This window comes from Tinamus guttatus, unplaced genomic scaffold (genome assembly GCF_059628265.1).
Source record: "Tinamus guttatus ecotype Peru unplaced genomic scaffold, ASM5962826v1 Tinamus_guttatus_pri_ptg000629l, whole genome shotgun sequence".
In the NCBI taxonomy this organism is placed as follows: domain Eukaryota; kingdom Metazoa; phylum Chordata; class Aves; order Tinamiformes; family Tinamidae; genus Tinamus; species Tinamus guttatus.
In genome coordinates, this window is record NW_028289163.1 from 1,387,501 (window position 1) to 1,414,636 (window position 27,136).

At 65.9% G+C, this 27,136-nt stretch overlaps 3 protein-coding genes across 3 annotated transcripts in view; all 3 read right to left on the bottom strand.

The window, feature by feature from the left end:
• The window catches only part of CFAP45 (cilia and flagella associated protein 45), an 8,219-nt gene extending 3,550 nt beyond the window's left edge, over positions 1–4,669 (bottom strand). The window contains exons 1-5 of the mRNA XM_088535489.1: positions 4,512–4,669; positions 2,437–2,578; positions 1,383–1,553; positions 575–753; positions 234–363 (exon numbers count right to left, since the gene is read on the bottom strand). Coding sequence (XP_088391615.1) covers positions 234–363; positions 575–753; positions 1,383–1,553; positions 2,437–2,578; positions 4,512–4,669 — 780 coding nt within the window. The remainder of the gene's footprint in view (positions 1–233; positions 364–574; positions 754–1,382; positions 1,554–2,436; positions 2,579–4,511) is intronic.
• Positions 4,670–8,168: 3,499 nt separating this feature from the next.
• Positions 8,169–11,204, bottom strand: LOC148592270 (transgelin-2-like). Its single transcript, XM_088535405.1, has 5 exons — positions 11,120–11,204; positions 8,954–9,144; positions 8,708–8,882; positions 8,535–8,637; positions 8,169–8,447 (listed from the first exon to the last, which is right to left on the bottom strand). Exons 2-5 carry the CDS (start codon positions 9,131–9,133, stop codon positions 8,306–8,308), a joined length of 600 nt encoding a protein of 199 aa, XP_088391531.1. The 5' UTR covers positions 9,134–9,144; positions 11,120–11,204; the 3' UTR covers positions 8,169–8,305.
• A 2,070-nt stretch (positions 11,205–13,274) lies between these two features.
• Positions 13,275–25,513, bottom strand: IGSF9 (immunoglobulin superfamily member 9). Its single transcript, XM_088535412.1, has 20 exons — positions 25,461–25,513; positions 25,100–25,291; positions 21,972–22,124; positions 20,823–20,974; positions 20,334–20,451; positions 20,023–20,164; positions 19,666–19,811; positions 19,313–19,455; positions 19,093–19,233; positions 18,202–18,318; positions 17,761–17,911; positions 17,473–17,596; positions 17,213–17,388; positions 16,843–17,093; positions 16,554–16,638; positions 15,915–16,085; positions 15,621–15,666; positions 14,003–15,283; positions 13,563–13,708; positions 13,275–13,447 (listed from the first exon to the last, which is right to left on the bottom strand). The coding sequence occupies exons 1-20, from the start codon at positions 25,510–25,512 to the stop codon at positions 13,275–13,277; spliced, it is 3,960 nt and encodes a 1,319-aa protein (XP_088391538.1). The 5' UTR covers position 25,513.
• Between the last annotated feature and the right edge of the window lie 1,623 nt (positions 25,514–27,136).

A 27,136-nucleotide genomic window follows, 5' to 3' on the forward strand; every position in this document is an offset into this window, starting at 1 on the left:
GCAGAGCACTCCCTTGGCTCAGCACCAACACTCGGGTTGACCGAGGGCTGAAGGGTTCACGTTCACTTTCCAAGGATGCCTCTCACGGCTTCTCTGGAAGAGACCAGAGCCTTAATTCTCCTGGCCGTTGTCTCCCCACACTGAATCTAACTCACCCAGCACTGGGACACCCTCCCAATGAGCTGAAAATCTAACTCCAGCCCCCTTTACTCCCTGGTTTGCGCCTGTCACACCTTCTGGTCTTCCATCTGCATCTTTTTCAAGCACTCCAGCATCTCCTGAGCCTCCTGGTCCCGCTGCTCGGCTCTCATAGTCCTCTCCTCTGCGTTCTTCTCAATCTGCTTCACAAGCTCCTGCCTCCCTCTGGAAAGAAGAGGCAAAAAGGGGCTCTCTCTGGCTCAGCCCCAGTGACAAAATCAGAAATGTGAGTGCAGACGTCGGGGAAGTGCCTGCTACAAGTGTCCCCCCACAGCCCGGCGCTCCCTGCTCCAGCTCCCATCACTGTGGGAGACGTGGCACGAAGCCGGCATCCTTCCTCCCAAATCCCCTTGGAAAGAAGAACCTTCCCACCAACCTGATCAGCTGCTGCTTCCTTTTGTGCTCCAGTTCCTCCTGCCTCTCGTTGGCCTTGCGTCTTTCCACCTCCATCATGCGGGCCAGGCGTTTCTCCTCCTCCTCCAGCTCCTTTGTGATCAGCTGCTTCTCCAAGATCTGGGTGTCACGGATCATGTGGCACTTGGCTTTGAGGATCAGCTGTGGGGACAGCGGGTCTCTCTGGTCTCGGAAACGGCAACAGGGACAGACATAGAGACGACGAGCAGGAGGAAAAGGGAAGGAGAGAAAGGCCAAGGGCAGTGACAGGCAGAGCAGGTCCTAGCTGTGCCGTGAGGTGGTTGAGAGTCTTGAGGGAACCCCTTAATCTCCGTGCACTGGTTCCCCAGGTGTAAAAGGCCTGAAGAAGGGAGTGCAGATTTGGGTGCTACTCGTCCCCATGAAGGTGGGGTGATGGAGCCCTGGAACAGGCTGCCCAGAGAGGTTGTGGAGTCTCCTTCTCTGGAGATCTTCAAACCCGCTTGGCCGCAGCCCTGTGCCACGTGCTCTAGGTGACCCTGCGTGTGCAGGGGGCTGGACTGGGTGATCCCTAGAGCTCCCTTCCAACCTTGAGCATTCCATGATTCTATGAAGCCGTCCTGCACATACAGGGGGCCCTCGACAGCCTCTTCTAGTAGATAACTCAGGTCTAAACAGTGCCAGGGCTGCCCGCACGCTGGGGAGCCGGCGGGCATTGACGTGTGCTAGCCAAGGAGCACCCGGGTGGCAGCAGGACAGGAGCTGCCGCGATGCCGGGTGACCCGAGCGGAGCGGCAAAGCCCCGGCCCTACCTCGCTGAACTCCTTGATCTCATCCTCCTGCTCCAGGCGCATCCTGGTCGCCCGCTGCAGCAGGTGCTGGGCCCGCTCGCGGGCTTCCTCCTCCAGGTCGTTGAGCTGGTCCTTCCTCTGCTGCAGGATGGCCCTCTGCTTCATGGCGTTCTTGCGCTCGCTCGCCGCTTCCTGGGGACACGGGTAAGGCTGCTGAGAGTCAAAAAGGCCTCCCAGGGCAGGCACGGCGCTGCAAGGGTGACCCTGGCTCGTGCCGAGGCAGCTCCTTGCTCCCCACCGCGCCGTGCGGCACACACGGAGCCTGGGAGCCCGGCGGGCTCTTCCAGCTGGGCCACGAGGACCGGGCGGCCCCTTCCCACGTGCTTAGGGAGATGCCTCACTCCAAAGCAAGAGCATCAAGAGGCCTTGGCGCGCTTCCAAGGTGGCAGAAATGCACTCAGAGGCTTCGTCCCAGACAGCTTGGATGTGTTGGATGGTCCCTCCAAGCAAACCCATGGATGCGTTGGATGGTCCCTCCAAGCAAAGCCATGGATGCATTGGATGGTCCCTCCAAGCAAACCCATGGATGTGCTGGATGGTCCCTCCAAGGAAACCCATGGATGCGTTGGATGGTCCCTCCAAGCAAACCCATGGATGTGTTGGATGGTCCCTCCAAGGAAATCCATGGATGTGCTGGATGGTCCCTCCAAGGAAACCCATGGATGCGTTGGATGGTCCCTCCAAGCAAACCCATGGATGCATTGGATGGTCCCTCCAAGCAAACCCATGGATGTGTTGGATGGTCCCTCCAAGGAAACCCATGGATCCCAGCACAACCTTGGTGGGATAGAGGCCCCAAGGAGACCCGAGGTTTCCACACGGGCAACCTCCCCTGCGTGGTGACCTCTGGTAGCCACCACCACGGGGCAATGTCCCTGTCCTCGAGCAGAGCTCCAAGGACAGCCCCGGCCGGGGCGCTCGCCCCACCAGGTCGGCTCTACCTGGTTGCATCCACTTCCACCAGCATCCAGTGTCTACAAGCAGCTAAAGAGGAGCCTGCAGAGCAAGTGCCTACTAGAAGGGCGTTCTTCTCCGCTTTGAGGGCCGCCAGCCGGGCCTCGCGCTCCTCCTTGCTCAGGACTCGGGATGCCTCTTTAATGCGCTGGAAATCCTCCAGGCTGATCACAAGGGACGCTGCCGGGTTCTCCACGGGGACGCTGGTGGCACGGAGGAAGGGCAGTTAGTGGCACCGAGGCTCCTCCAACCCCTGCCCCACTGATGTCCCTGCCTGGCAGCCAGAGCTGCCAGAAATCCAGGGGTTCCGGGAGCGACCGCGCGAGCCGGAGTCATTGGGGAGCAATGCAGGAAGTGGGGGAGCTGCCGGCAGTCCCGGCACGGGGAATGGGACACGATCATCCCGTTCTGGGAGAAGGGAGAAACAGAAAGTGCAGTGAAAGCCACACGGGGATGCGGGGAGGCCAGGGCAGCGGGAAGCTCCTGCGGAAACGTTCCGCACGGACCCTGATGAAAGATGCTGGAAACATCTCGGCCCTTCCCGGCTTTCATTTAGGGCAAGTGTCACCATGGCCCTGGTCTCTTTCCCAGTGGGACACACAGACTGTCAGTGGTCCCATGGGCATCTCCTGACCCACAATGAGGGAAACCACAGACTTATCCATCCTGTCCCTTTATGTCCCCTCTCAGCCTGAAACCTCTGTTCCATCCAGCTGGATTTTGGGAAGGAAAAGGCGTCTTTTTGGTCTGTTTTATACCACGCAGCCCGCTCAGGCTCCAGATTTGCAGCTTCACTCCGCTGTCCTAGGAATCCATCCCAGATCCCTGGATTCCCGTGAGGAAGCACTGCCCAAATGTGCAGCACCTTCTTCCTGGCCTGTGTTTTTGCAGGGGACGCTGCAGGTTGAGCGGAACGCGCTGCAAAACCACAACCTCTCCACGTGCCTCGCGCTGCGGCTTACAGGACATCACGGAAGCTTTTGGTGCCCCCATTTCCCCACTTGTAAAAATGTGGATAATAACACGGGGCTGTTTTCCACGGGAGCTGCAGGGAGCTAATTACTCTTTGTATTACTCAGGTACCATGGTGACGCGTGTGGTGCCGGAGCGTATATTAACAAAACGCATCGAGCACTTTGAAGATGCTCAGGACTAAGAATTTAGTCATTATTATTATGTGTCACCTTTCATCCACCCATATGAATATGAACAGATACCTGCATAATGATCATCCGAGCGGCTGCATCACGGCATCGGATTCCAGGACGCTTTAAAGAATGGCTAATGGTAACAACGGCAGTCATAAATGTAATGACACAGTGGCCACTATTTTAGTTGTCTCAGTGTTTGGGTGACCAGCTCGAGATGTCTAGGGCTTGATTTTCAGGAATTTAAGCAGCACAAACAGTTTCCATTAGCTTCAGCTTTGGCTGGGCAGCATATCTGGAAATTGGCCCTCGGCTGCATCGACACGGCCAAAGAAGGATTTGGGCTTAAAACTAAGTCTTGGAAACCTGGATCAGTGACTCTATCATTTCCCTCTCCATTAAGAAGGAAAAGGGAACACATGAAGCCATCCCCGGCGCAGATCCCGTGTTTGTTTTCCCATTTCAAGAGCCTCATGTTACAGCTCCAAACAGGAAGCGAAGACAAACCCTGCACTATAACTACAAAGAAAACGCAGGGAGGTTCAAATTAGGCTAAACTGGATCTTGCCAGGATAATGGCCTTATTCTTGTGCATGTGCTGCAGGCTTCTTAACGAGGTGCAGTAATTAGGCGCAGGGTTCATGCAGTTCAGCCCTGCTTATAAACATCCCTGTGGAGAAACACGGAGCTCCCAAATGCGCGTGGCCAGCGGACCCCAGTGCCCCACGGCGCTTTCCAGCACGGGGGCAGCGGAGGAGCCGTTGGATTCGCGGGCGTTTCCCTCTTTTGGGGGGATATTTGCTCCCAAAGGAGCTTTCCTGGCTGCTGGGAGGGCTTTACAGCTCCACGGTGCTTCTCACAGCCTTGCAGAGGTCACATCCTCGCTGCTCCTCGCTCCCCTTGCAAACAGGCTCAGCCCACAGGGACGCTGCTGTGACAGACACACGTGTCCCCTCCCGGCTTCCCAAAAGTTCCCCCGTGGACTTACACGAGGTCACGGATGAGGTCCTTGGTGACAAGGCGGATGGTGGCCGGCTTGCGGCCGCCGGCGGACGCCGCTTTCCGGGCGCTGCGCGCATCCCGCAGGATCACGATGGGGCTGTCGGAGCGCGACGGCTGCGGCTTCTGCAAGGAAAGGGGGGACATTTGCTCCCTGCCACCCTCGTGCCATCCCCAGCTCCCTTCCCGTTCACTGCTGGCCACGGAGGCACAGCGGACACATGAGATACGACAGGGATGCGGATTCCGGTCGCCTCCATTTTCAGGCATTCCCAGCAAATCCAGCAGCACCGGCTCGGCTGACTGGAGCCGGGGACAGCGGCAGCCTCGGCCCTCTCCTGGGTTTTGAGGAATGGTACCAGGGTCCTGCCGGAGCAGGGAAAACACCACGGGCCCTGCTAGGAGCAGGGAAAAAATGGTAGAAATAAAGGGAGGCTGAACCCACCTCGTGGAGGATTCCTGGCAAGAGGGAAGCAGGGAACTCCTCGAGATTCAACTGTTGGGGACCATAAACCAGCTGGGTCCTGAGCAGAAACCAGCTCTCCCAGTACTCCCTGCCCTGCAGTCGCTCCGGGTCCCTTCGCTCGAGCCGACACTGCCACCTAGTGAAGTGTCACCCTGTCCCCAAGGGCCACACGGCGGAGCAGCCCCTTCTCCATGCCCAGCTCCTGCCGGAGCCGGGTGGGAAGCTGCAAATCCCCAAGGCAGCCGCTTCCGCAGCCCTTCGCCGGGTCGTGGATATGGGGCCACTGGGATGCTCTGCTCCCTCTCCGTGGCCTAGCTGGAGGGAAGAGCTTCCCAGGATCCGCTCCTTGGCACGTGCGGAATATGGGGAAGCCTCCTGGCTCGCAGGGATACTCCACGTATAGGGAAGAGAACGGGCTCATGCAGCAGGCACCAAGTTTGGCGCTGGAATTTGGGATCTCCGGGAGCTTCGGTGCTGCCTTTTATCCATTTCACTTCTCAGCTCCGGAGCTATCGGCGGCCCCAGGTGTGAAATGTTGAATTAAAGGGTTTAACGCCGAAACACCCTTACAAACAGAGATAACGGCCTTATCCGCTGCACGGGAGCCTTTCTGCTTTCCTCGAAGCCCGGCGCGCTCCTCGGAGCGGCTGCGGATCAGCCTGTGCAATCACACACCTCCAGGAACCCAATTAGCACTCACGGATATTGCAACATTTCACGGAGCCACCTCGAAGGCCTCTGGAATAAATAGATTATTAACCTGCCTTGGGGACCTTTGGCTGTTTCAGGGTGCTCGAATCCAGGATCCCACATCATTCCAAGTTCCCATTCTCCAGTGGAGCTAGTTTTTTAACGCATTTTCTTCCTCTCCTCTGATTACTCAGAAAAGCCACATAGGTTTTGGCAAGCCGCATTATTATTATATTGGGGTTTTTTTTGAAAGAGAGATTTGTTTTAAGCGATAAGACCGCACGGCAGCGAGTTCCAGCCACAAACACACACCCACTGGGAGAAATCAGGGCCCTGGGCGCTCCGGGCCCTTCCCAAGCTGCAGGGAGCTGCTCGGGGCTCCCATGGAGCCTATTGGGGACAGAATATTTGTCCCCCGGCCAAGGGGGGACACCATAAATAGAGGCAAAGCCTCCAAAAAGAGGCAAGTTTGTGTCACTCGAAGTGCGGCCCGTGTCAAAGACCAACGCAAAGCAAACACAAGGAGGGTGGGGAGGGATCAAGGCCGCCACAAATCCAACCTGCCAAGCGGGGAAGCGTCTAGGAGAGTCAATAAAGGAGCTGGGGGAAAGAAAAGGGGGGAGGTTGCCTCAAACGGCCCAATTCTCCGGCATTCGGAGGCTCCGGTCGCTTTGGCGAGAAGGAAAAGGTCGTTTTGCAGCCTGGGGGCCCCATCCCTCGCAGCGGCGAGGGGAGAGCGAAGGTGCAAGGGGGGAGGAAAGGAGCGTTTTCCGACGGGAGCCGGGAGGAAGGAGCCGCTGCTCCCTGTTTATCTGCTAGCCGGCAGCCGGGGCAGGCGGCCAGGGATCCTCCGCCGCGCTCCGGAGAAATCCCGAGCCTCCGGGCCGCTCGGGAACACTTGGCACCTTCCACGTCCAGAGGCAACGGCCTAACGGGCGCCTTAACGGGCTCCGTCATTAAGGAATGACCTTCTGGGAAGGAGCCGCACGCCGGGGACCCGCTGGGTTTTACCCCCTCCCCGGGCTCCCCCGGCCGCGTGTGCCGGGACACAACCCCGGCCCGCGGGGGGCTCCCTTACCGGGGTCTCCGTGAGCGGCGCCTCGGTGCTGCGGGCGCGGCCATGGCGGCGGCTGGAAGCGGCGGCGCGGGGCTGCGGGGACACGCGGTGAGCGCGGGGACGGGGGACACCGCGGGGACGGGGGACACCGGGGGGACAGGGGACACCGCGGGGACGGGGTGACACCGGGGGGACAGGGGACACCGGGGGGACAGGGGACACCGGGTGACCCCGCGGGGACACGCGCGGGCCGCGCTCACCATCCCGCCGCCCGCGCCGCCGCGCGTCGCCATGGCGACGCCCCCCCCCCCCCCGCTGCCCATGGCAACCGCCGCGCCGGGAGGGGGCGCTCGGCGGCGCGCGCATGCGCGGTGGCACCCGCGTGCGCGCGCTCGCGGCGGCGGGGCCCGCCCTGTCCCCGCGTGTCCCCAACGGGGCGGGGGTGGCACCGCCCCCCCCCTCGGCCCCCACGCGTGTCCCCTGCCCTCACGTGCTCAGCTGTGGCACCTGCGCGCAGCTGTGCACGGTGACACCCTCCCCATGCGCGTGTCACGTCGTCCATGTGTAGCCATGTCACCCTCCATGTCACCCTGCGCACATCTGTCCACCCTCCCTATGAGCGGCTGTGTCACCTCATCCATGTGTGGCCGTGTCGCCTTGTCCACATCCAGCCGTGTCACCCTGCCCACACTTGTACACCCTCAGTGTCACCATGCCCGTGTGTGCCCAGCCATGCCACTTTGTCCCTGTGCAGCAGCCGTGTCACCCTCTCCATGCCCAGCCATGTCACCTTATCCATGTCTAGCCATGTCACCCTGCCCACATCTGTACCGCCTGTCACCCTCTCCATGTTCAGCTGTGTCACTCTGCCTATATTTGACACTCAGTGTCACCATGCCCATGTGTGCCCAGCCATGCCACCTTGTCCCTATGTAGCTGTGTCACCCTGCCCACAGCTGTGCACCATCTATGTCACCCTAGCTGCCACCCTCCCCAGCGGTGTCACCCTGCTCCTGTGTGCCCGGCCCTGTCACCCTCCCCATGTCCAGCCATGTCACCTTGTCCAGGCGCAGCCACGTCACCCTGCCCCTCTGTGCCCAGCCCGGTGGCCCTGCCCTTGCCTGTGTCCACCGCTGTCACCTGCTCGCATGTGCACACCCCCCACCCTGTCCCCTTGTGCCACCCTGATGCCCTGTGCCCAGCCATGCCTGTCCCGTCACCGTGTCCTGCCCTCCCAGCCTGTCACCCTGCCCCTGGTGTCACCGCAACCCCCCCAGATGCCACCACACGGCTCCAGAGGCAACGGCGGGCGCTTTATTGCGGTGGCCGCGGGCCCGGCGAGGTGACAGCTCAGCTCCGGCGCGGGGGACACGGCGGGGGGGGACACGGGGGCCTGCGCGCGGGCCGGGGGCACGGCCACCGTTAAAAAAACCCCGGAGGCGACTATAAAAAAGAGGCAAAAAATAGAAAACCAAGACTTTGGTCCCAGAGGCGTTTGGTCCGTGGCGGCGAGGAGGAGGAGGAGGAGGATGAGGACGAAGGCAGCGGCGGCGGCGGCGGCGCGGGGCGCTCACAGGATCTGCCGGGGCATCCCGTAGCCCGTCATGCCCGCCTGCGACGCCCCCCGGTTGGTGCCCATCTGCAGCCCGATGACGCTCTGTCCCTCCTTGAGCTTGTCCTCGGAGAAGACGCGCCGGTTCTCCTGCGACTTCCTGCGGGACGGAGGCCGCTCAGCCCCGCGGCCGCCCGCGCGCGCGGCGTCCCCCGCCCCGCCGCGCGTCCCCGGCGGTGCCACCTACTTGGGGAACCAGTTGGGGTCTCCCACGAAGAGCCCCTCGCCCTTGGTGACCGCCAGGCTGCCCAGGTTCATGAGGGTGCGCTGCACGCAGGCCATGTTCTTCCCTGCAAGGCGCCGCGCGGGTCAGCGGGGCCGCCGCCGCCACCGTCCCCCCGTTGTCACCGCGACACTCACCCTCCCAGAGGTCCACGGTCTGGAAGATGTCGGTGGCGGCGATGCCGTAGCGCTCGGCAGCCTGCAGGAACTGCGAGATCTGCTCCATCTGCTTGAAGGCCATGCTGGACGCCTGGATCTTGGCCACGGGGCCTTGGCCCCGCGGGTGGAGGCTGTTGATGAGGCGGCAGAGCACCTGGTTCGGAGGGGACGCAGGCGTCAGCTCGTCCCCCTCCACGTCCCCGCCGCGTCCCCGGCCCTACTCACGGTGCCATCCTTGAGCCACTGCTGGAAGTTGTCCTTGCCGGGCTCGGGCCGGGAGACGTCGCCGCCGCACTGCGCCACGATCCACTGCACCAGCACTTGCTCCAGCTCCGGGTCGTACTGGCGGTCGATCTTCTGCTGCACCTCGCGGCTCAGCCCGTACGAGGGTCCCCGGTTCGCCATGGCGCTGGCGTCTGCAAACGAGGAGCCGCGTCGCACAACAAGCGAGAAGGACCCGGCGCGGCGGGGAGGGGACGCGCAAGGACACCCATGCGAAACGGAGCGGCCGCCGCGGGCCGCGTCCTGCCCCCCGGCGGGGCCTTATCGGCCGTGCCCGCGCGGAAGGAGCTTCCTGCGCCGCGGGGAGCCGGCGCCTCGGCCCCCTGCCAGCGCCTGGGGCCGGGACGGCCGCCGTGGGGCTCGGGTGGCCCCGGGGGCCCCGCGGTGCCCGGCACGGCCGGGCCGCACCTGCGGGCGCCGCCTTGGCCCGCGCGCCCGGCCCGGGGCTGTTTGCGGCCGGGCCGGCCGCCAGATCCGGGAGCTGCCCCGAGCGCGGAGCCAGGGCAGCAGCTCCCTGCGGACACGGCCACGCGTGCCAGGATGGGATCGGCCCCCGGGGATCACCCCTTGGCTGCCCCCTCTGCTGCCTCCGACGGCATCTCCGTGCTGGGAAGAACGGAGGTGGCACAAGGTGCCCAACGGGAGGCCCGTGTCCTGGTGCCACCCACGGAGAGTGAAGCTGGGGGGCTCCAATGGCACCGGGATGGCCGCATTTACTCCCTACATGATGTGGGGCACCCTGTGCCCCTCTTGGGGACAGTGTTGTGGCACTTGCCACAGCACAGAGGAGATGGGGCCTTCATCCGTCACCCCAAAGCGCAGGGACACGGGTGGCCCCTTGGGGACACGTGGCAGGCGCGGGGGGCTCCGGCCAAGCGGGGCCACCGCGGGGCTCACGTCACCGCAGGAGCAGCAGCTGGTGGCCGCGGCCCGACCTCGGGGGGAGGCGGGGACGTGCCGGAGCGGCCAGCGCTCGTCCCCGGCGTCGGGACAGGAGGGAAGAAAAAGATTGAGGAGGAGGAAAAACAAACGGGAACCACCGGAGCGGCCGCGCGGAGCCGCAGCGCCCGGGCCAGGGGCTTCCCAAGCCGGTGGCTCCTGGCGGGACCCTGCGCTCCGGCGGGGCGGGGAGCCGCTTCCCAGGAGCGCTGGGAGCGCCAGGCCGAGGGCCAAGGCGGATTAGGAAACAAAGAGGAGCTGAAATTGGTGCAGACAGGGCTGATTTCCCGGCACAGCTGGGGCTCGCCCAGACGCCGGGGAGGGAGCGCGGGAGCCGGCCCGGCCGCGACGCGGCCGCTCCGAGGAGGGGACCGTTCCCGGCCTGGATGGGACACGGCCGTCCTGGGGACCCCATAGGCACCTCGGGAGCAATAGGGAGGGGACAGCACCCAGCCCGGATGGCACATGGCCATCGGGGGGACCCCATGGACACGCTGGGAGCAGCATGGAGGGGACAACGCAGAACCTGGCCTGGTCTTGCTCTGCTGGGAACCCTGCAGACACCCTAGAGGTGGCAGGGAGGGGACAGCACCCAGCCCGGCGGGGACTTGGACCCTGGGCACACCCGGGCATGGGGCAGGGGACGCCCGGTGGGGACAAGGCCACCTCGCCGTCCCCACGGGCCCTGCAGGGGCGTCGGGGAGGGGACGCAGCCCATCCCGCACGGCTCGAGGCCACCCTGGGGACCCTCTGGGGACAGCGGGGAGGGACCCGCGCTCAGCACGTGGCTACGGGGGAACCCCCGGAGCGCGGGGGGGACGCGGGGGTAGTCGCGACAGCCCCGGCGACACCGCGGGGACCGCGGGGGCCCCGCCCGCCGCCGCGGGGCCGGAAGCCGCGCCCGGGAGCCGCTTCCCGGGCGCGCCCGCGGGTCCCGCCGCGCCGGGGCGGCCCGGGGCGGGGACACGGGGACAAGCGGCGCTGCCCGTTCCCCGTTACCCCGGCCCGGGGCTATGGCGAGGGGGGGGCGAAGCGAGGGCGGGGGGCACCGGCGGCTCCGGCCCGACGCTCCCCGTCCCGCTCGCGCCTCCGCGTCCCCCCCGGTGCCGGTGCCGCCGCCACGTGCGCGCGGTGCCGCCGCCGCCGCCCCGCCCGCCCCGCCGGCCCTACCTGCGGCGCCGCTGCCCGCGCTCCCGCTGCGGCAGTGGCCGGGGCCGCCGCCCGCGCCCTTTTCACGGCTGATGTCAGCGCGGGGCGGCCCGCGGCGGCGCCGCCCGCTCCCGGGGCGGGTCCCGCGGCGCCCCCGGCCGCCCCGCCCGGGCCGCGCAACGCGCCGCTCCCCGGGGGGCACCGGGCGGAGCGGCCGGGACCCCCCCCCCCGCCGGTCCCCCTTCCCCGGCACCCTGGTGGCGGGGGACAGGGTGGCCCTGGTGGGGATGAAGTCACCCCGGTGGCACTCGGGTTGGGGGGACAGTCCGGCGTGTGGCAGGGGGGAAAGTGGCCGCGATGGGGAGGGGGTGGCCGTGGTGGCTGCTGGGGGCAGGACTGAGCTGTGGTGGCTGCTGGGGACAGAGTCACTGCGGTGGCTTTAGGGGTAGGTGGCAAAGGGGAAGCCTTAGTGGTGGCAGTTGGGAACAGGGCGGCCGAGCTGGCACTAGGACACAGGGTGGTGGCACTAGGAAGGACCACCCTGGCCTGGCAGGGACAGCACGTGGTGACGGTGGGGACAAGGCACAACAGCCATGGCAGGGGACACCATACCCTGGCCATGGTGGCAGTGGGACTAGCTGGGAACCCCAAAGGGGGCACAGGGGTCCCACTGGGGGGTCCCACTGGGTGAAGGGACAGGGGCGCAGCCTGAGTTGGGACGTGGTGGCCCAGCCAGAGGGTGACGCGGTGGCCCGGGCAGGGGGTGACGCGGTGGCCCCAGCGGGGGGCAGGGAGGGCGGTGGTTGCACAAGCGTCGTCTCCATGGAAAACGCGGTCAAAACAACAAACAGAGCTGGGGCCGCTGCCGCCTCCAGCCCGCGCGGCGCCACCCCCGTGTCCCCGGTCCTCCTGCGGGGACCCAGCCTGGCGGGGGTGATCCGGGCACCGGAACACGGAGCAGGGAATGGTGGGGTGACAGCTGGGACAGGCCTGGGGGACAAGGGGGAGGAGGAAGGGGACAAGAGGAAGTTTGGGTGGTGGTGGGGGAGGGCCCACGGTGGGGCTGGGGTGACAGAGGCAGCGGGAGAGCCGTGTGGGACCCATGGGGTGACACAGGGGTGACCCAGGAGCAGGGCCCTAGGGAGAGTCTGTGGGTGGCACAGAAGGAAACCCCAGCGGACATGGCCAGGGATGACACAGGGTGACACAGGGCATGACCCCTGTGTGAGAGGACAGAGGTGACAGGGCCCCTGGAGCACATGGCTAGGTGACACAGGGGTGACAGAGGACCCAGAGGGACACACGGAGGGTGACACAGGACAGCCCCCTCAGTAACATGGAACAAGACCCCTGGGGTGACACGGTGACATGTGGTAGAAGAACCATAGATAACACGTGTGGGGATGACACGTGGTGACACAAAGCAGGACTTCTGGGGACAGCCGGGGGGGAAGGGGAACATGGGATGGGACCCCCAGGGGAGACACTGCGTGACACGGGACAGGGCTCCGAGGTGACACAGACGGGACCCCTGGGGACAGGACCCTGGGGTGTCCCTGGTCGCGGCTCCGCGGGGGACACGCGGGGCGGGTGTGGCAGAGGGCGGGGCCGGAGGTGGCAGGGGGCGGGGCCGGGGTGACGTAGCTCCCGCGGCCCCGCCCCGTCCCGCCGGCGCCCCCGTGACGCGCGCACCGCAACGTGACCATATAAGGGCAAGGAGGAGCGCGGGCCCCGCCCCGCGCGGGCGCGCCCGGAGCCGGCGGGGGCGGGAAACGGCGGGAGCGGGGGGCTGCGACACGGGGACAAGGCGGGAGAGGGGCCGAGGAGCAACGGGAATGGAGGGGACACCGGGACCTGGGGGACACTGGGAGCAGCGGGGAATGCGGGGAGCACAGGGGACACCGGGAGTGAGGGAGATGAGGAGGCTGAGAGAGATAGGACCGGGCGCCACTTGGAGAGCAGGGGCAGGAGGGGATGGGGGGTTGGATAGGGAAGGATGCCTGGAAAGACGGGGCTGGAGCAGGGGGATGTAGGGGGGCAGCAGCACCCCTGGGTGCAGAGAAAGGGGTGTAGGTGGGTGCGTGGAGCGGGGGGACGCAGGTCCAGGCTGCTCTCACATCTCTTTATTCCGCTCCTGGTCAGACCCGGGTCCCCTCCGTGGGGACACGGGGGACCCCTAGAGCAGCGTGGCCAGCTCGAAGCGCTCGGCGCGGGCGGGCGGGCGCTGCCGCCGCTGCTGGGCGGCCTCCCTGCGGCGCCGGTAGGCCAGGAACTCCTGGCGCAGCGCCGTGCACCGGGCCACCGGCTCCGCCAGCGCCTCCGCCGACACGGAGCTGGGCGGCGACGGCTCTGCGGAGAGACGGGAGGGTCCGGCTGGATGCGGGGACGACAAAACCCCCCGCCGGGAACGTCCCGGTGTCCCCTTGCAGCACTGGGTGCCTCCCGCCCGAGGAGGGGGACTCACTCTGGCGCTCCAGGTCGCGCACGGCGATGGTGGAGAGGGGCCGCGCGGCGTCCCCGGCGCGGTGCAGCTGCAGCGCGGCCAGGATGTCCGACTCCAGCGCGAATTCCGAGTCCCACTCGTAGTTCTCGTCCACAGACGTGTTCCTCCTGCGAAAGCGGAGGGGACATGGGGACACCGTCAGCCCGTGGCCGAGCTGGGGACCTGCTTGGGGCCAAATGGGGCACCAGCATAAACAGCCGGAGGTTGGCACGAGGCCACGGACAACGGGCCGGTCCCCAGGGCTCGCAGTGGCCCCTGCCCCGAGCCAGCCTGAGACTGGGCACCTCTCAGGGCGCCTGCGGTGACTTTTGGCCCCCAAGCGCTTCCTGCTGCATCCGTGGTGCCAAGGCGGCGGAACGGGCCGCGAGATGCCCGAGCGTGACCCGGCTTGTCCCGCTCACCTCTTTCCCGTGCTGGCGCGGGCTGGATCCTTGCTCAGCCTCTCCTCCGCCTCCTCGGAGCCTCCGCTTTGCCAGCTGCCCCCTTCCTCCAGGGGGGTGCCGAGAAAGTTGCCCCCCGGGGACGGTGCCAGCGAGGGCGGCCGCAGGAAGGACGCGCTGCCCCGGCCGCTGCTCTGGCTGGTCAAGCTGCCCCGCGGCAGCTTCTCGAGCGCGGTGGCTTCGTGCTGCGCCGTGGGGACACCCAGGGACGCGGCCTCAGTCCTGCCGGGGGATGCCTGGGTCCATGGAACCGGCTCCGGAGCTGGGAAGGGGCTGGGGGAGCTGCTCCAGGCGGCGGTGCCGGGCAGCGAGGCCTTTGCGGGCCCCACGTGCGGCGTGGGGGGCTTGAGGAAAGCGGTGGCTGGAGGGGACGTGGTGTTGGCACATGTGTCCATGTAGTCGGCGCAGACCGTCCGCTCCGCGCCCTCCGGCGGGGCAGTATCCAGCCTCCCGGGAGGCTCCGGCTCCTCCGGGGGCGGCCAGTCGCCGTCGACGCACATCTCCTTGAAGAAGGGCAGGCTCAGGTACTGCAGGATCCCGCTGGGCGCCGGCGAGCCGCCTTTGTGCCGGCCGCTCCGCAGCCCGGGGCTGTCCGGCGGCGGGAGCCGGAGCGAGGGGGAGCCCTGGAGGGGCAGCGAGTCCCGGAGCGCGCTGGGCTCAGCGCTGGGCTCGGCGCTGGCCGTGCCGGGCTCGGCGCTGGCCGTGCCGGCGCGCGGCTCCTCCGCGCTGCTGTAAGGCAGGGTGGCCACGGGGCTCACGTCCACGATGCACAAGGCTGCGCCCTCGCCCGCGGGGCTGCTGCTGCTGCCGTAGCCGAAATAGCGGCCCTGGCGGCAGCCGGAGGCCCCGCTCGCCCGGCGGGCCTGGCCCGCGGCGCGGGGGCGCAGCGGGACCCCCTTGCGCCAGATGGGCTCTTTCTCCTCCGAATGCACCTGCAGGTAGGGCCCGGGCTGCGGGGCCGCGGGGTCCAGCTCCGTCTCGCTGTAGCTGCCCTCCTGCGAGCGCCTGTCAGTCTCCACCACGAAGCGCCCGTCCGGGCCCCGGCAGATGCGCTCCAGGGGCACGTGCTCCCCGACGTGGCTCTCGTACACCGCGTACCTGGGGCTGGCGCCGGCGATGCTGAGGCCCAGGCTGGTTCCTGCCTTCTCGCCCCACAGCAGCGTCCGCCGCAGGCTCTGGTACGGAGACGCCTGCAGCTTCAGCTTCATGGTACTGTCTGGGCTACCAGAGCCATGAGAATTGCTGCGAAAAGAGGAAGGGGAGTTATTTGAGCAGCCCCATCCCGTTCCTGGGCTTGTCTGGCTGCAGCAGGCGCCTCACGACAGGTATCGTGACCCCACGCTGCAGGTCTAGAGTCCTACTCCTCTCTCTGGTTTCTGATCCTTCCTTCAGCTAAAACGCCCAGCAAAGGAGAGCAGAACAGCCCGAAGCAGCCCTAGGCCACAGCACACCCTGACCCAGCACCCCTCTCCCCCAGACCCCTCAGCAGGTCCCCCCATGTCGTCCCACACCAAAGCAGCGGCGAGTGAATGAGGAGCGAGGCGGTGACGGGGAGGGAGCGTGGCATGGCGTGACTTACTGTGGAGGTGGAAGCTTCTTGCTGGGGGAGAAGACGAGTGGTGGATCTGGAAGGTCATGAGAACACAAGGGGAATCACACAGCGAGCAACTCAAAAGTGATGATGAGGAGACAGCGGCACCCCCCTGCTACCACCCTTGCGAATCTCCAATGTCCTGACAGAGCCACCAGCCCTGGGCTGGCCTCGTCCCCTCCCTGAACACCCAGTGTGGGTCCTGCCTCCCTGGACACGGCAGTTTGGGCTCTCCAAAAGCCCTGGGATCCAGGCGTGTGCGCCCACGCAGGCAGCTCCTACCTTGCCTTCGCTTCTGGATGCGCGCGGCCCGCCGGCGGTTCATGATGCAGGCGGCCACCGTGCTGAAGATCACGGCCACGCTGAGGAAGCAGATGCCACCGATGACCCCAGCGAGCACCGGCTGTGGCAGCAGCTCCGGGAGCTGCGTGCGAGACGGATACACCTCCATGCCTGGGCCGGGACAGGGGACAGTGTCAGATGCAGCAGCCACAGCACAGGCAGTGCGAGGAGCAGTAAAACCTCAGCTTGCTCGTCCTTCTCTGTCCCCTGGGTCTTGTCACCTTCAAGTTGACCCACAACCTCCACCATGGCAGGCGGTAGGAGCAGGGATGTTCTGGACAAGGCTCTCTTGGGTATCTAGCCCATCATACCAATATTGTGTGATATTGTGGGATCATGAACACACACTATCCTGCAAGCTCCACGCATGGAGATGAGTGTTCTCCCAGTGTTAGCCTTGGGGGTCCTATTCCAGGCCACTCTGTGGGCTGCATCCCCTGCTCTAGCAGTCGGGACACGGCCGGTGTGCGCAGTAGGAAGGAGTTTCTATTTGGGAAGATCCGAGGCTCCGCTGGGCACCCAGTCCCTTGGATTGTCTCCAGGCCTGGAAGAGCGGGCGGGCGGCAGCCCAGGCCTTACCTGCTGTGGAGACGTTCACCGTGTTGCTGGGATCGCTGATGTAGCTGCCGGCAAAGGCCACCAGTCGGAACTCGTAGAAGGCGTCCTGCAGGAGCGGAGAGAGCCGTCAGCCTTGGCACGGCGACCGGAAAACCTCAGCCCACCAGGCTACGGAGCCGAGCGGACCTGCTGCATCGCCACGGTCCCAACAGCTTCTCCCAGCACTGGGCAGCAGCACCACCGGCCCCTGCCAGGGGCCAACCCGCTCCTTGTTGCATCTCTGGGTGAGGATACCCCTCAATAACTGCACCTTGATGAGTCCTGGCACCAAGACCTGGGTCTTCGTGCTGGGGATGGAGCGGTCCAGCACCTCCCAGCCACCCTTGTCCTGCCGCAGCTCCAGCGCGTAGCCGCTCAGCGCCACCGAGAACTGACCCGGGGGCTCCCACTGCAGCAGGACCCCGCGCGCCGTCTCGTTGGCGGTCAGAGCCCGCGGCGGGGACAGGAAGATCCGCACGGTCATGGCAGGCGGCTCCGGAGGCACCGTGGTCAGCGGGAAGCCTGAGGAGGAAGAAAGGGGACGTCGACGGTGGAAGGGATGCGGTGGTAAGAGGAGAGCAGGAGCCTCCTCTGCGTGTGAAGGTGCTGGGGGGAACTGGGGGACCGTGGCTCCCTCTTACCCCTGGGCACGGAGGTGACAATCTGGCTGAAGGGGCCACTGCCCAGCTTGTTCTGGGCCAGGACGCTGAACTGGTAGCTCATATCTGGCTGGAGATTCTCCACCAAGAGGTGCTGAGCCCCAGCTGGCACCGACAGCGACACCCAGTCATGATGGGCCCGAGGCAGATGCTTCGCCCTGGGGACATGTGGGACCTGTGAGCTCCCAGCGGAGGGATGGGACCCTCCGCTGCCCGCTGGGATGGATGAGTGTAGGACTCACAGCGGTGTGTACCAGACGCTGAACCTCTGGAAATAACCTCCATCAAACCCAGGTTCCCAGGAAATGTTGGCTGCCAGCAGGAGTGGGAGCACCGAGACATTGGTGACGGCATGAGGACTGGTACCTGGTGGAGCAAACAGAGAGCAGATGGATCAGACAAGGGCAGCTCAGAGATGCGTGGGGACATTTCCATCCCCTTCCATGCAGTGGGCCTGGGTCACGCACCCCACAGCTGCCCCTTCTATCCCTAGGACACCCACGGAGCAGCTGTGGGACAGGGCGACTCACCCAGCACGTGGACAGAGGTGGCGGCGCTGACGTGGGCCACCTGGTTGCTGGCCACGCACTCCCAGAGCCCGTGCTGCTCCTTGACGAGCGGGCGGAAGACGAGGCTGCTGTTGGCATCCACGTGGGCGCCGCTCTTCCCCGCGCTGCCCAGCTGCATGGGTTGATAACGGGCGACTGACGCGAGCCCGACGCAGCCTGGCTGCTCCGCAGTCACCCTGCCCACGCTGACGGGCTTTAGATGCACCACCCTGGGGCCAGCGTGGAAAGAGAGGCCACAGGAGGGGCAGGATTTTGCCTCTGCTTCTTAGAGAATTGGGGACAGCAAAAGCAAAGGGCCCTGGGTTTCTTATCCAGCAAGAAACAGGTTCTGGAGAAAGATGTGACCCTGCACAGCGGGGATAGGGACGTGGAGACTGCCCTGGGACATGAGGTGGCTCTTACCTTCACCCACGTGATAGTGGGTGGAGGGTCCCCGTGGGCCATGCAGGGGATCACCAGCTCCCGGCCCACCTCCTGGAAATATTCCTCCTTGGGGCGCACCGTGAAGGCAGGAGGGTCCTGGAATAGAGTCGAGTGCGGCGGTGACTCGGTGGCAGGATGGATGCGGGCAGACCCACGGCAGGGCAGGCTGGAGGGCACCGCGGCCCATCCGCATCGCTGCACGGTTGGGTTCGTGCAAGGGCGGCCTGGCCATGCCCGTGTCACCCGGGAGCGGAGGGACAAGAGCGTCTCCAGCAGGTCCAGGGAGGGGATCCTGCCCCTCTGCTCAGCCCTGCTGAGGCCACATCTGCAGGATTGTGTCCAGTTCTGGGCTCCACAGGACAAGAGGGATGTGGAGCTGCTGGAGAGAGGCCAGCGCAGGGCTCCGAGGATGAGGAGGGGCCTGGAACATCTGCCCTGTGAGGAGAGGCTGAGGGAGCTGGGCCTGTTCAGCTGGAGAAGAGAAGGCTGAGAGGGGACCTGAGCAGTGTCTAGAAGTACCTCAAGGGAGGCCGTGAGGAGGATGGTGCTGGTCTCTTTTCAGTGGTGGCCACTGACAGAGCTAGAGGTAATGGCCACAAACTGAAGCACCAAAAGTTCCATAGGAACTTAAGGAAAAATCCCTTCCCAGTGAGGGTGCCAGAGCCCTGGAACAGGCTGCCCAGAGAGGTTGTGGAGTCTCCTTCTCTGGAGATCTTCAAACCCGCTTGGACGCAGCTCTGTGCCACGTGCTTTAGGTGACCCTGCGTGTGCAGGGGGGTTGGACTAGATGATCTCTAGAGGTCCCTTCCAACCCTAAGCATTCTATGATTCTATGACAACGGGCAGCGCCACCCGCCAGCCCTGCCTCACCTTGAGCAGCACCCGCGTGGGCCGCGACTCGCCGGCTGTGCCGTAGCTGTTGTACGGGGTACACGCGTACACCCCCAGCGCGTCGTCGTTGCCCGTCGCGATGACGATGGAGCCGTCGGACCTCATGGACCAGCCAGGGAACTAGGAGAGGGAGACGGTGGGGTCAGGGCGAGGGTCTGGGGGAGGTGGGATGACAGCAGGAACGCGCCGGCCGCGGTACCTTGTCCAGCTCCAGCGGGCGCCCGTCTCTAGTCCAGCTCACGGAGAGCAGAGGCGGGTTGGCCCTGGCAGGGCACCGGATCACCCCCTGCATCCCCTTGGGCAGGGGGGTCTCTGGGAGCATGGTGGTCACCTCCGCGGGATCTGCGAGGACAAAGGGGACCCGGGTGAGGATCTCAGCAGGTTCCCGGTCCCCACGGCCGCTGGAGGAGCGCCCCGTCCACACCAGGGCCTGCCAGAGCCGCTGGTCTGGTCCACGGGCACCTGGAGGGGTCCCCGCTCTGCTGAGCCTGGAGGAGCCGGTCAACGCGCCCCGGGCTCCCGAGGGGTGGCACGGTCCCCACGGCCTCTTACACAGCACTGTGACGAAGGCCGAGGCAGAAGGTGGCTTCCACAGCCCGTTGCTGGGGATGCAGGTGTATTTTCCAGCGTCATCCGGCGTCGTTCTCTGCAGCAAGAGGCTCCCGTCCACCAGGACGCGGACACGAGCCTGGAGGTGGCTGCAAAGGAAGGACAGGGGAGGAGAGTGAGCGGCGCAGCCGGGACTATCCCCATGCTGGGGTGGGAGAAGCTCCTTCCTCCATGTGTGCTGCGATCCACGTCTCCCGGGGCCACAGCATCTCCTGGCAGAGCCAGCAGGAGCCCAGGATCACCCAGTGTTGTCCCCTCCTGCCACCCTGCTCGCCGGAACGCGCTGGGTCCCCGCTGTACCTGAGATGGAAGACGTTGCTGTTGCCCTGCAACCAGGTGTAGGTGAGGTTGCCGGGATAGGCCTCGGCCTGGCACGCCAGGAAGGCGTCTTGGGAGATGTTGACGGTGACATTCTGAGGTGGCACCACGATGACGGGTGGCCCTGCAGCATGGCACAGAGAGCGCTGGGGACAAGGGCTCCAAAAGCCGGTCATCCCCGTGCTCCTCCCAACGCGACCCCGGTGCCGCCGCTCCCTCCGCACCCAGGGACACCGGGTGGCACCCAGCAGGGTGACCCCAATGGCGAGGGCGCAGACAGCTCCCGCTCTTACCCTGCACGAGCACGCGGGTGGTGTGGGTGACGGTGCCCTCCTGGCTGGACGCATGGCAGGTGTAGGTGCCCGCGCTGGCCCGCTCCACCGCGGCGATGCTCAGCGTCCCGTTCCTCACCTGCAACCAGCACAGCCGCCTCAGCGCCACCGCGGTGACACCAGTGTCACCTGCCCCGTGGCACCGCGTCCTGCTGCCCAAACCCTTCACCCCATCAGGTTCCAAGGCTCTTCCCTGGGGAACAGGGTCTTCCTGGCTGGCCGGACCCTCTCTGGGGACCCCCGGGAGGCAGGGCATGGCCACCAAGGGACAGGGCATGTCACGGTGGGCAAGGTCAGCGGCAGGAGCTTGGTGCCACCCTGGCGAGGTCAGGCACCAGCTCTCCAGAACAAGCTCATTGCACTCCTGGGTGCTCCACAAGACCCGTGCCAAGGTGCCCGACGCATGACGGGCAAGCCCACGTCCCTTGGCACCAGATCTGCCTCTGTCACCTGCACCGTGTCCCCGCTCTGGACGGCCAGGTCGCTCCTCTTCCAGGTGACGACGGGCTGGGGGTTGCCGGCAGCCGTGCAGGTGAGGCTCAGCGCGGCGCGGTCCCGCACCTCCACGAACGCAGGGGGAGTCTGCAGGAACGTGGGGGGTGCTGCAAAGACACAAACCCCACGTCTCAGCCCGGGCTGCTGCCAGGGCCCGACTGGTCTTGGAACACGAGCGGAACCGGCCCCACATGGTCCGTGCTGAGCGGTGGTCTCTGACGGGCCAGATCTGGAGCAGGATGCTCTGGGAAGCAAATCCGTGGCCAACACTCATCCCAGCTCTGCTACTGCAGTAGCTGCACTTGGGACAGGACAAACTCCTCTGTCCTCACCGTTATCCTCAAAACAGGGCAGCAAAGTGACAGGAGAGGGCCAAACAAGGTCTCCCTTGTGCAGGGTGTCAGAGCAACAGAATCTGCTCCGTGAGGTCCATCCTGGCTACCCATGGGCCAAGCAGAGAGCCTAAGGAAGGACCCGGAATAGCCCTGTGGCCAGTGAACAGGCCATTGCCCTGACAGCCGAGATGCTCTGCCTGGTACTGGCCTTCACTGCAAGCTGCTTCCCAGAGCACTTAAGCTGCCCAGAAATCCATCCCGGAGCTGGGACTGGGATGGAGAGCCACAAAAAGAGCGGATACGAGAGCAATTTGCAGCAAGGGGCAGCGCGGGCACAGACAGGCGAGGTGGGCAGCAGCCTGGGCTCACTCGGGCACAACCAAGAGGCTCTTTTCAGTGGTGGCCACTGATAGGACTAGAGGAAACGGCCGGAAACTGAAGCACCAAAAGTTCCACAGGAACTTCAGGAAAAATCCCTTCCCAGTGAGGGTGCCAGAGCCCTGGAACAGGCTGCCCAGAGAGGTTGTGGAGTCTCCTTCTCTGGAGATCTTCAAACCCGCTTGGCCGCAGCCCTGTGCCACGTGCTCTAGGTGACCCTGCGTGTGCAGGGCGATTGGACTAGATGATCTCCAGAGCTCCCTTCCAACCCTAAGCATTCCATGATTCTATGATTCTATGAAGAGCCCAGCCTGGAGCTCGGAGGCTTCAGGAGCAGCCTGGGCTCTGCCCGGTGCCCATTACCTCTCCACCTCGCGCGCGCTGCTCGTACCGTTGACGGTGAGGTGGATCCAGGTGCCGTTCTGGAAGTCGTCGTCGGTGCTGTGCCGGTCCAGGAAGAGCACGCGGCACTCGTACCAGCCCTGGTCCTCGGCCCGCAGCAGGTCGATGCGCAGCGAGGCGCCTTCCTCGATCCGCACGCGACCTGCCGGGCGAGACGCACCGGTCACACGAGTGCCACCGCCTTGGGGACAGCCGTGTCCTCGGGCCGCAGCAGCCGCGTTCGCTGGCTACGGATGCTACCGATGCGGCCGGTGCTACTGCCCCCGGGGCCAACGGGAGCTACCAACCTGATGGCAAAATCCCTGCCCATCTCTCTGGGCACCTTCCAGGGACTGTCCCCTCAGGTGCCCTTTCCCTTTGAGGGTCCCACCAGTCGTGTGGCCCTTCGGAACCACGGGAAAGCGAGGCCATCCTGCCCCATTCCTGCCCTGCATGGCCCAAATGCACCACCGGCTGCGGGCACTCGCAGCACGAGCGCCCGGAGCCCCGCTCGGAGCCCTGCACCGCGCGGCCTCTTTGATGAGGAGGAGGATAAGGCCCCAAAGCAGCGGCGAACGCAGCCCTCTAATCCGCCGGGCTATTATCAGAGCCATAATCGGCTCAGAAGTGCAGCAGGCAATTGGCTCAGCACCCAGGTCGGGGTGCATGGGCAGCGTCCCCCCTGCCGCCGCAGCACCCCAGGCCCAAATATGCACCCCCAGACCCAAACATGCACCCCCGGACATCGCTGCACACCCACAGAGCGGATCCACCTGGGCAAGCCCCATGCCAGGCCGGTGACACCGGCTGGCGCTGGTGACACCCCACGCTAGTGGCCTCAGGGTGCTGTGGTCAGGGACGCAGAGTTCCCCTAAATCAGCGTCTTCACGAAGCGCTTCCAGCAAAGTCAATCCACGCTGGGAAGGAGTCGCGGCAGCACCCGGGCAAGCTGGTTTGGGCACCAGCTTAGGGACACGGCCGTATAATTGTGGCCTCGCAGCCCTGAGCGGATCTGGTGCCTACGAACCCTCCTCCCATCAGTGTCTGGAGTTGTGTCCAGCCTCTGCACCCTCTCCCCAGCTTCCAAGCGCTCTCCCATCCCGCTGCTTCCCCCTGTCCTGCCATGGGGCCCTGCGTGACGGTGGCCGGCACCGTCTGCGTTTGCGTGTCCTGCGACTCGGAGCTCAGCTGGGGCCGTGCAACAGGTCCCCGATACTGCAAGGAGCTGGGAAGAGGTCGCAGGAGATGGGAGCGATGGCAAAACGCCCCGTGGGACAAGGAGCCTTTCCCCATCCCGTTGCTGCAGCTGCTCTTGGCCAGACGGAGCCGGAGAGGCTCCCAATCCGTCGGCGCGGGAGCCGACCGGGAGCGGCAGCTCCTGAACAAAGGTCCTATTGGAAGAGATCCGATGCCCTGCGGAAAAACACCCCCAGCCTCCCCCTAATCCCCCGCGCCGGCCCCAGCCCCCTCCTCCTCTGCCCTCCTGACCGGCATCTCCCGGCTCCTGGCAACCCCCATTCAAAGGGACACAAAGGGGACGGCGGCTGCGTGGGACAGGGACTCGGGTGTCCCCAGAGCTGGTGGCAGCCAAGCCAGGGCCCCCCAGGGCCGTGTCTTGCACCAGGATGGCACCCTGGGACATACCAGGGGACAGCGGCACTGGGGAAGGCTGGAGGGGAGCAAGTTTTTAGGGACACCGGCGCATCCCGTGTCGCTTGCATCCCATCCCAAGGGCCCCCAGCTGGGAGAGGGCAGCGAGGTGGGGGCTCCCTGGGCAATCCGGGGGGGAGATCCGAGCTGCTCCGTGCGGGAAGGGCTGGAAGGAGGAGCCGCCCCGGGCGCTGGCGGCCTCTGCCCATCCCTGGCGGGCGCCACCGAGGATTGAAAAATAAGCAGCCGGCTGCCATGGCAACGGCCACCAGCCCCCCGGGCCACCCACCTCGTCCTCAATCCGGCCCCTTCCCCCAGCGGCTCCCGGAGAAAGGGCCGGGAACGCGGGCAGGTTCCTGCTGCCTCCAGGTAACCCGAGCTCCCTGCGGAGCGCAGGGCTCAGGTGACACCGGAGCAGGTGCTGGCGGAGGGGGGGTGTTGTCACCGCGAGGCGTCCCCAGCCTGCGGGATCAGCCCGCGCATCCCTGCCCTTCCCGCGGGAGGATTCCGCTCCCACAGGTTTCCTGGGAGCCCAACCAGCCGCCAGCCCCATCCCCTCCTCCTCCTCGGGAGCATTGGAGCCTTTAGGACGGGAAGAGCCGGTTGCCGGCGCCGCTGCGTTTGCCGGGATCCCTCGAGGTCTGCGGTAAATACCCGGTAAAGAGGAGAAATCCCCCTCCCACGCGGCAGCCCTTCCCCAGCGCAGCTTTGCTCCAAATCCCGGCCGGGCCAGCGCTGCCTATTAGCGGCTTCGCTGAAATCCCCTCCCCAAGCTCAACCTTCAAGCGACCCCGGCTCTTTTTGGGCTCCCCTGTCCCCAAAAAGGGCCCGGAGAGCAGAGCAGGCAGGGCCGCCACGCGGGAACGCTGTGACTGGCCCCGAGGGGCAGTGCCACCCACCGGCCTCCCTGGATGTCCCCTGGTCACGGAGGCCGGGAAGCAGCCCCGGCGGGGGGGATTAGAGCAAACAAAGAGCCCAAAGTGGCACCAATCCTGCCCTCGACCCCCAGAAACGCCCGGCCCGGAGCCTGCGGGCACCCAGCAGGGTCTGCACTGGTGTTGGGCAGGGAAAAGGGATGAGTTTTGTGCCGCCCGCGGGTCGGAGCGGACGCGGAGCTGCCGCCGGCCTCCCCGTGAGGACGGAGCCGGGACCCTCGTGCCCGGCACCCACGCTGCTCTGCGCCCCGGAGCTGCCGCACAAGCCGGGTCCCAAGCGGGCGCTGCCACCGGGGGGGACCCGAAGGCTCCGTCAACAAGTGGCAGCCGCTGCTGGGGCGACTTCCCGCTCCCAAATCCCCTCCGCCACCCGGCCCGCACGGGGGGCCTCGTCCCCGCCGCCGCCACGTCCCCTCGCGTCCCCAGCGTGATTAATGCGCTCTGACAGCGGCTGGGGCCCAGGCGAGGCGCGCGGGGAGCGAGCGGGTCGGACCCCGGGACCCGGCTGGGCTCCTTGTCCCGGGGGCCGTGCGGGACGCGCCGCGGCGCTCACCTCGGTACTGCGGGTCGACGCGGGGCGAGTAGAGGCCGAACTTGATGAAGATGGGCAGCGCGAAGCCGAACCGGAGCCACTCGATCACGTAGAGCGGGGGGCGGCCGCGCGGGGCTCCCAGCAGCTCGCAGCCCAGGACGGCTCCCTCCCCGACCCGGCCCACCACGGACCGGGGCTCCGCCGGGCCGGTACCTGCTGGCGACAGGGCGCGAGGGCCACGCGTTGGGAGCGGCACCGGCGGGGACGCGGGGCGAGCGCCACGTGGAAGCGCGCGGGCCCCCCCTCCCCGGCCCGGTGCGGCCCGGTGCGGCCCGGTGCGGCCCGGTGGGACCTCCCCGTCGCGCCCGGTAGCGGCTCCTACCCTCAGCGCCGGCGAGCAGGCTGAGGAGAAGCAGCCATGGCCGCCACCGCATAGCACAGGTGCCCGTCGCACGCTGGCGAGCGGCTCCCTCGGCGGGCCGGCGCTCCGCTCCGAGTCAGCAGCGGCGGCGGCGGGACGAGGCGGCGGGGGGCTGCCCCCGGCTTCGCGGCCGCTCCTCGCTCCTCATGCCGGGTCCCGGTCCCGGTCCCGGTCCCGGTCCCTGCTCCGTGCTCCGCTCCGCGCCCCAGCGCCGCCACCGCCGCGGGGCGGCCGCAAACAAACAACGGCGCCAGGGGCGGGGCCACTAATGGCCACGCCTCCCTCTGCCAGCCTCGGCCACGCCCCCGCATCGGCCCCTCCCGCGCCGCCCGTTGCCACGGGGACAGCCAATCGCGAGGCAGGGCGCCCCCGAGGGGCGGGGCGGGGGAAGGGGAGCCGCGGGGGCTGCTGGGAAGTGTAGTTCGGGTGGGAGGGGGAACGGGAAGGGGACGTGGTGGGGGCGGGGGGACATGGGGAAGGGTCCGGGTGGGGACACGGGTGGGAGGAGATGGCAGGGGACACGAGTGTGGACTTGGGAGAGGGGCATGAGTGTGGGATATGGGAGAGGAGAGGGAAACAAGTATGAGACATGGGAGAGGGACACGAGTGTGGGACATGGGAGAGGGACACTGCTGTAGGACATGGGAGAGGAGAGGGACACAACTGTGGGACATGCGAGAGGAGAGGGACACAAGTGTGGGACATGGGAGAGAGACACGAGTGTGGACATGGGAGAGGGGCATGAGTGTGGGATATGGGAGAGGAGAGGGACACGAGCGTGAGACTTGGGAGAGGGACACGAGTGTGGGACACGGGAGAGGAGAAGGACACGAGCGTGGGACATGTGAGAGGAGAGGGACACAAGTGTGGGACACGGGAGAGGGACACAGGTAGCAGATACAGGTGCAGGGACATGGGTGAGGGGACACAGCCATGGTTCACAGGACTGGGACATGACTGGCACATGAGTGCGGGACATGGTTGAAGGGATAGGAATGTGGGACACGGGTGAGGGGACACAGATGCGAGACATGGTGAGGGACACAGATGTGGGACACACACACGGTTGCTGTGGGACGCACAGGCAACACCGCGGTGTGGGACATGGGTGGGAAATGGGTTTGGGACACCCAGGTGAGACACAAGTGGGACACACCTGCAGCACCCCAGCATGGGACATGGGTGGGACATGGGTGGGACATGGGTATGGGACACACCTGCAGCACCTCTGTGTGGGACATGGATGTGGGACACAAACATGGGACACACCTGCAGTACCTCAGTGTGGGACATGGGTGGGACACAGGTGTGACACGGGTTTGGGACACGGGTTTGGGACACACCTGCAGCACCCTGTTGTAGGACACAGGTGTGGGACATGGATTTAGGACATGGGTATGGGACACAGGTGGGACGCAACTTCAGCATCCTGTTGAGGGACTCAGGTGGGACATGGATTTAGGACATGGATATGGGACACAGGTGGGACACAACTTCAGCACCCTGTTGAGGGACACAAGTGGGACATGGATTTAGGACATGGGTATGGGACATGGGTATGGGACACGCCTGCAGCACCCCGTTGGGGGACACGAGTGCAGGACACGTGTGCCCCATGGTGCCCACCCAGAGCTGAG

What these genes read in the sequence shown, in the direction of transcription:
- LOC148592270 (XM_088535405.1), bottom strand. Translation starts at nt 9,133, where the DNA reads ATGGCGAACCGGGGACCCTCGTACGGGCTGAGCCGCGAGGTGCAGCAG. An exon ending in AGTGGCTCAAGGATGGCACC is followed by an intron (nt 8,883 to 8,953) that starts GTGAGTAGGGCC and finishes CCTCCGAACCAG; the next exon opens with GTGCTCTGCCGCCTCATCAA. An exon ending in GACCCCAACTGGTTCCCCAA is followed by an intron (nt 8,448 to 8,534) that starts GTAGGTGGCACC and finishes TCCGTCCCGCAG; the next exon opens with GAAGTCGCAGGAGAACCGGC.
- IGSF9 (XM_088535412.1), bottom strand. Translation starts at nt 25,512, where the DNA reads ATGCGGTGGCGGCCATGGCTGCTTCTCCTCAGCCTGCTCGCCGGCGCT. An exon ending in CACCCGCGTGCTCGTGCAGG is followed by an intron (nt 20,165 to 20,333) that starts GTAAGAGCGGGA and finishes GCCATGCTGCAG; the next exon opens with GGCCACCCGTCATCGTGGTG. An exon ending in GCCCGCTGGAGCTGGACAAG is followed by an intron (nt 19,234 to 19,312) that starts GTACCGCGGCCG and finishes TCCCTCTCCTAG; the next exon opens with TTCCCTGGCTGGTCCATGAG.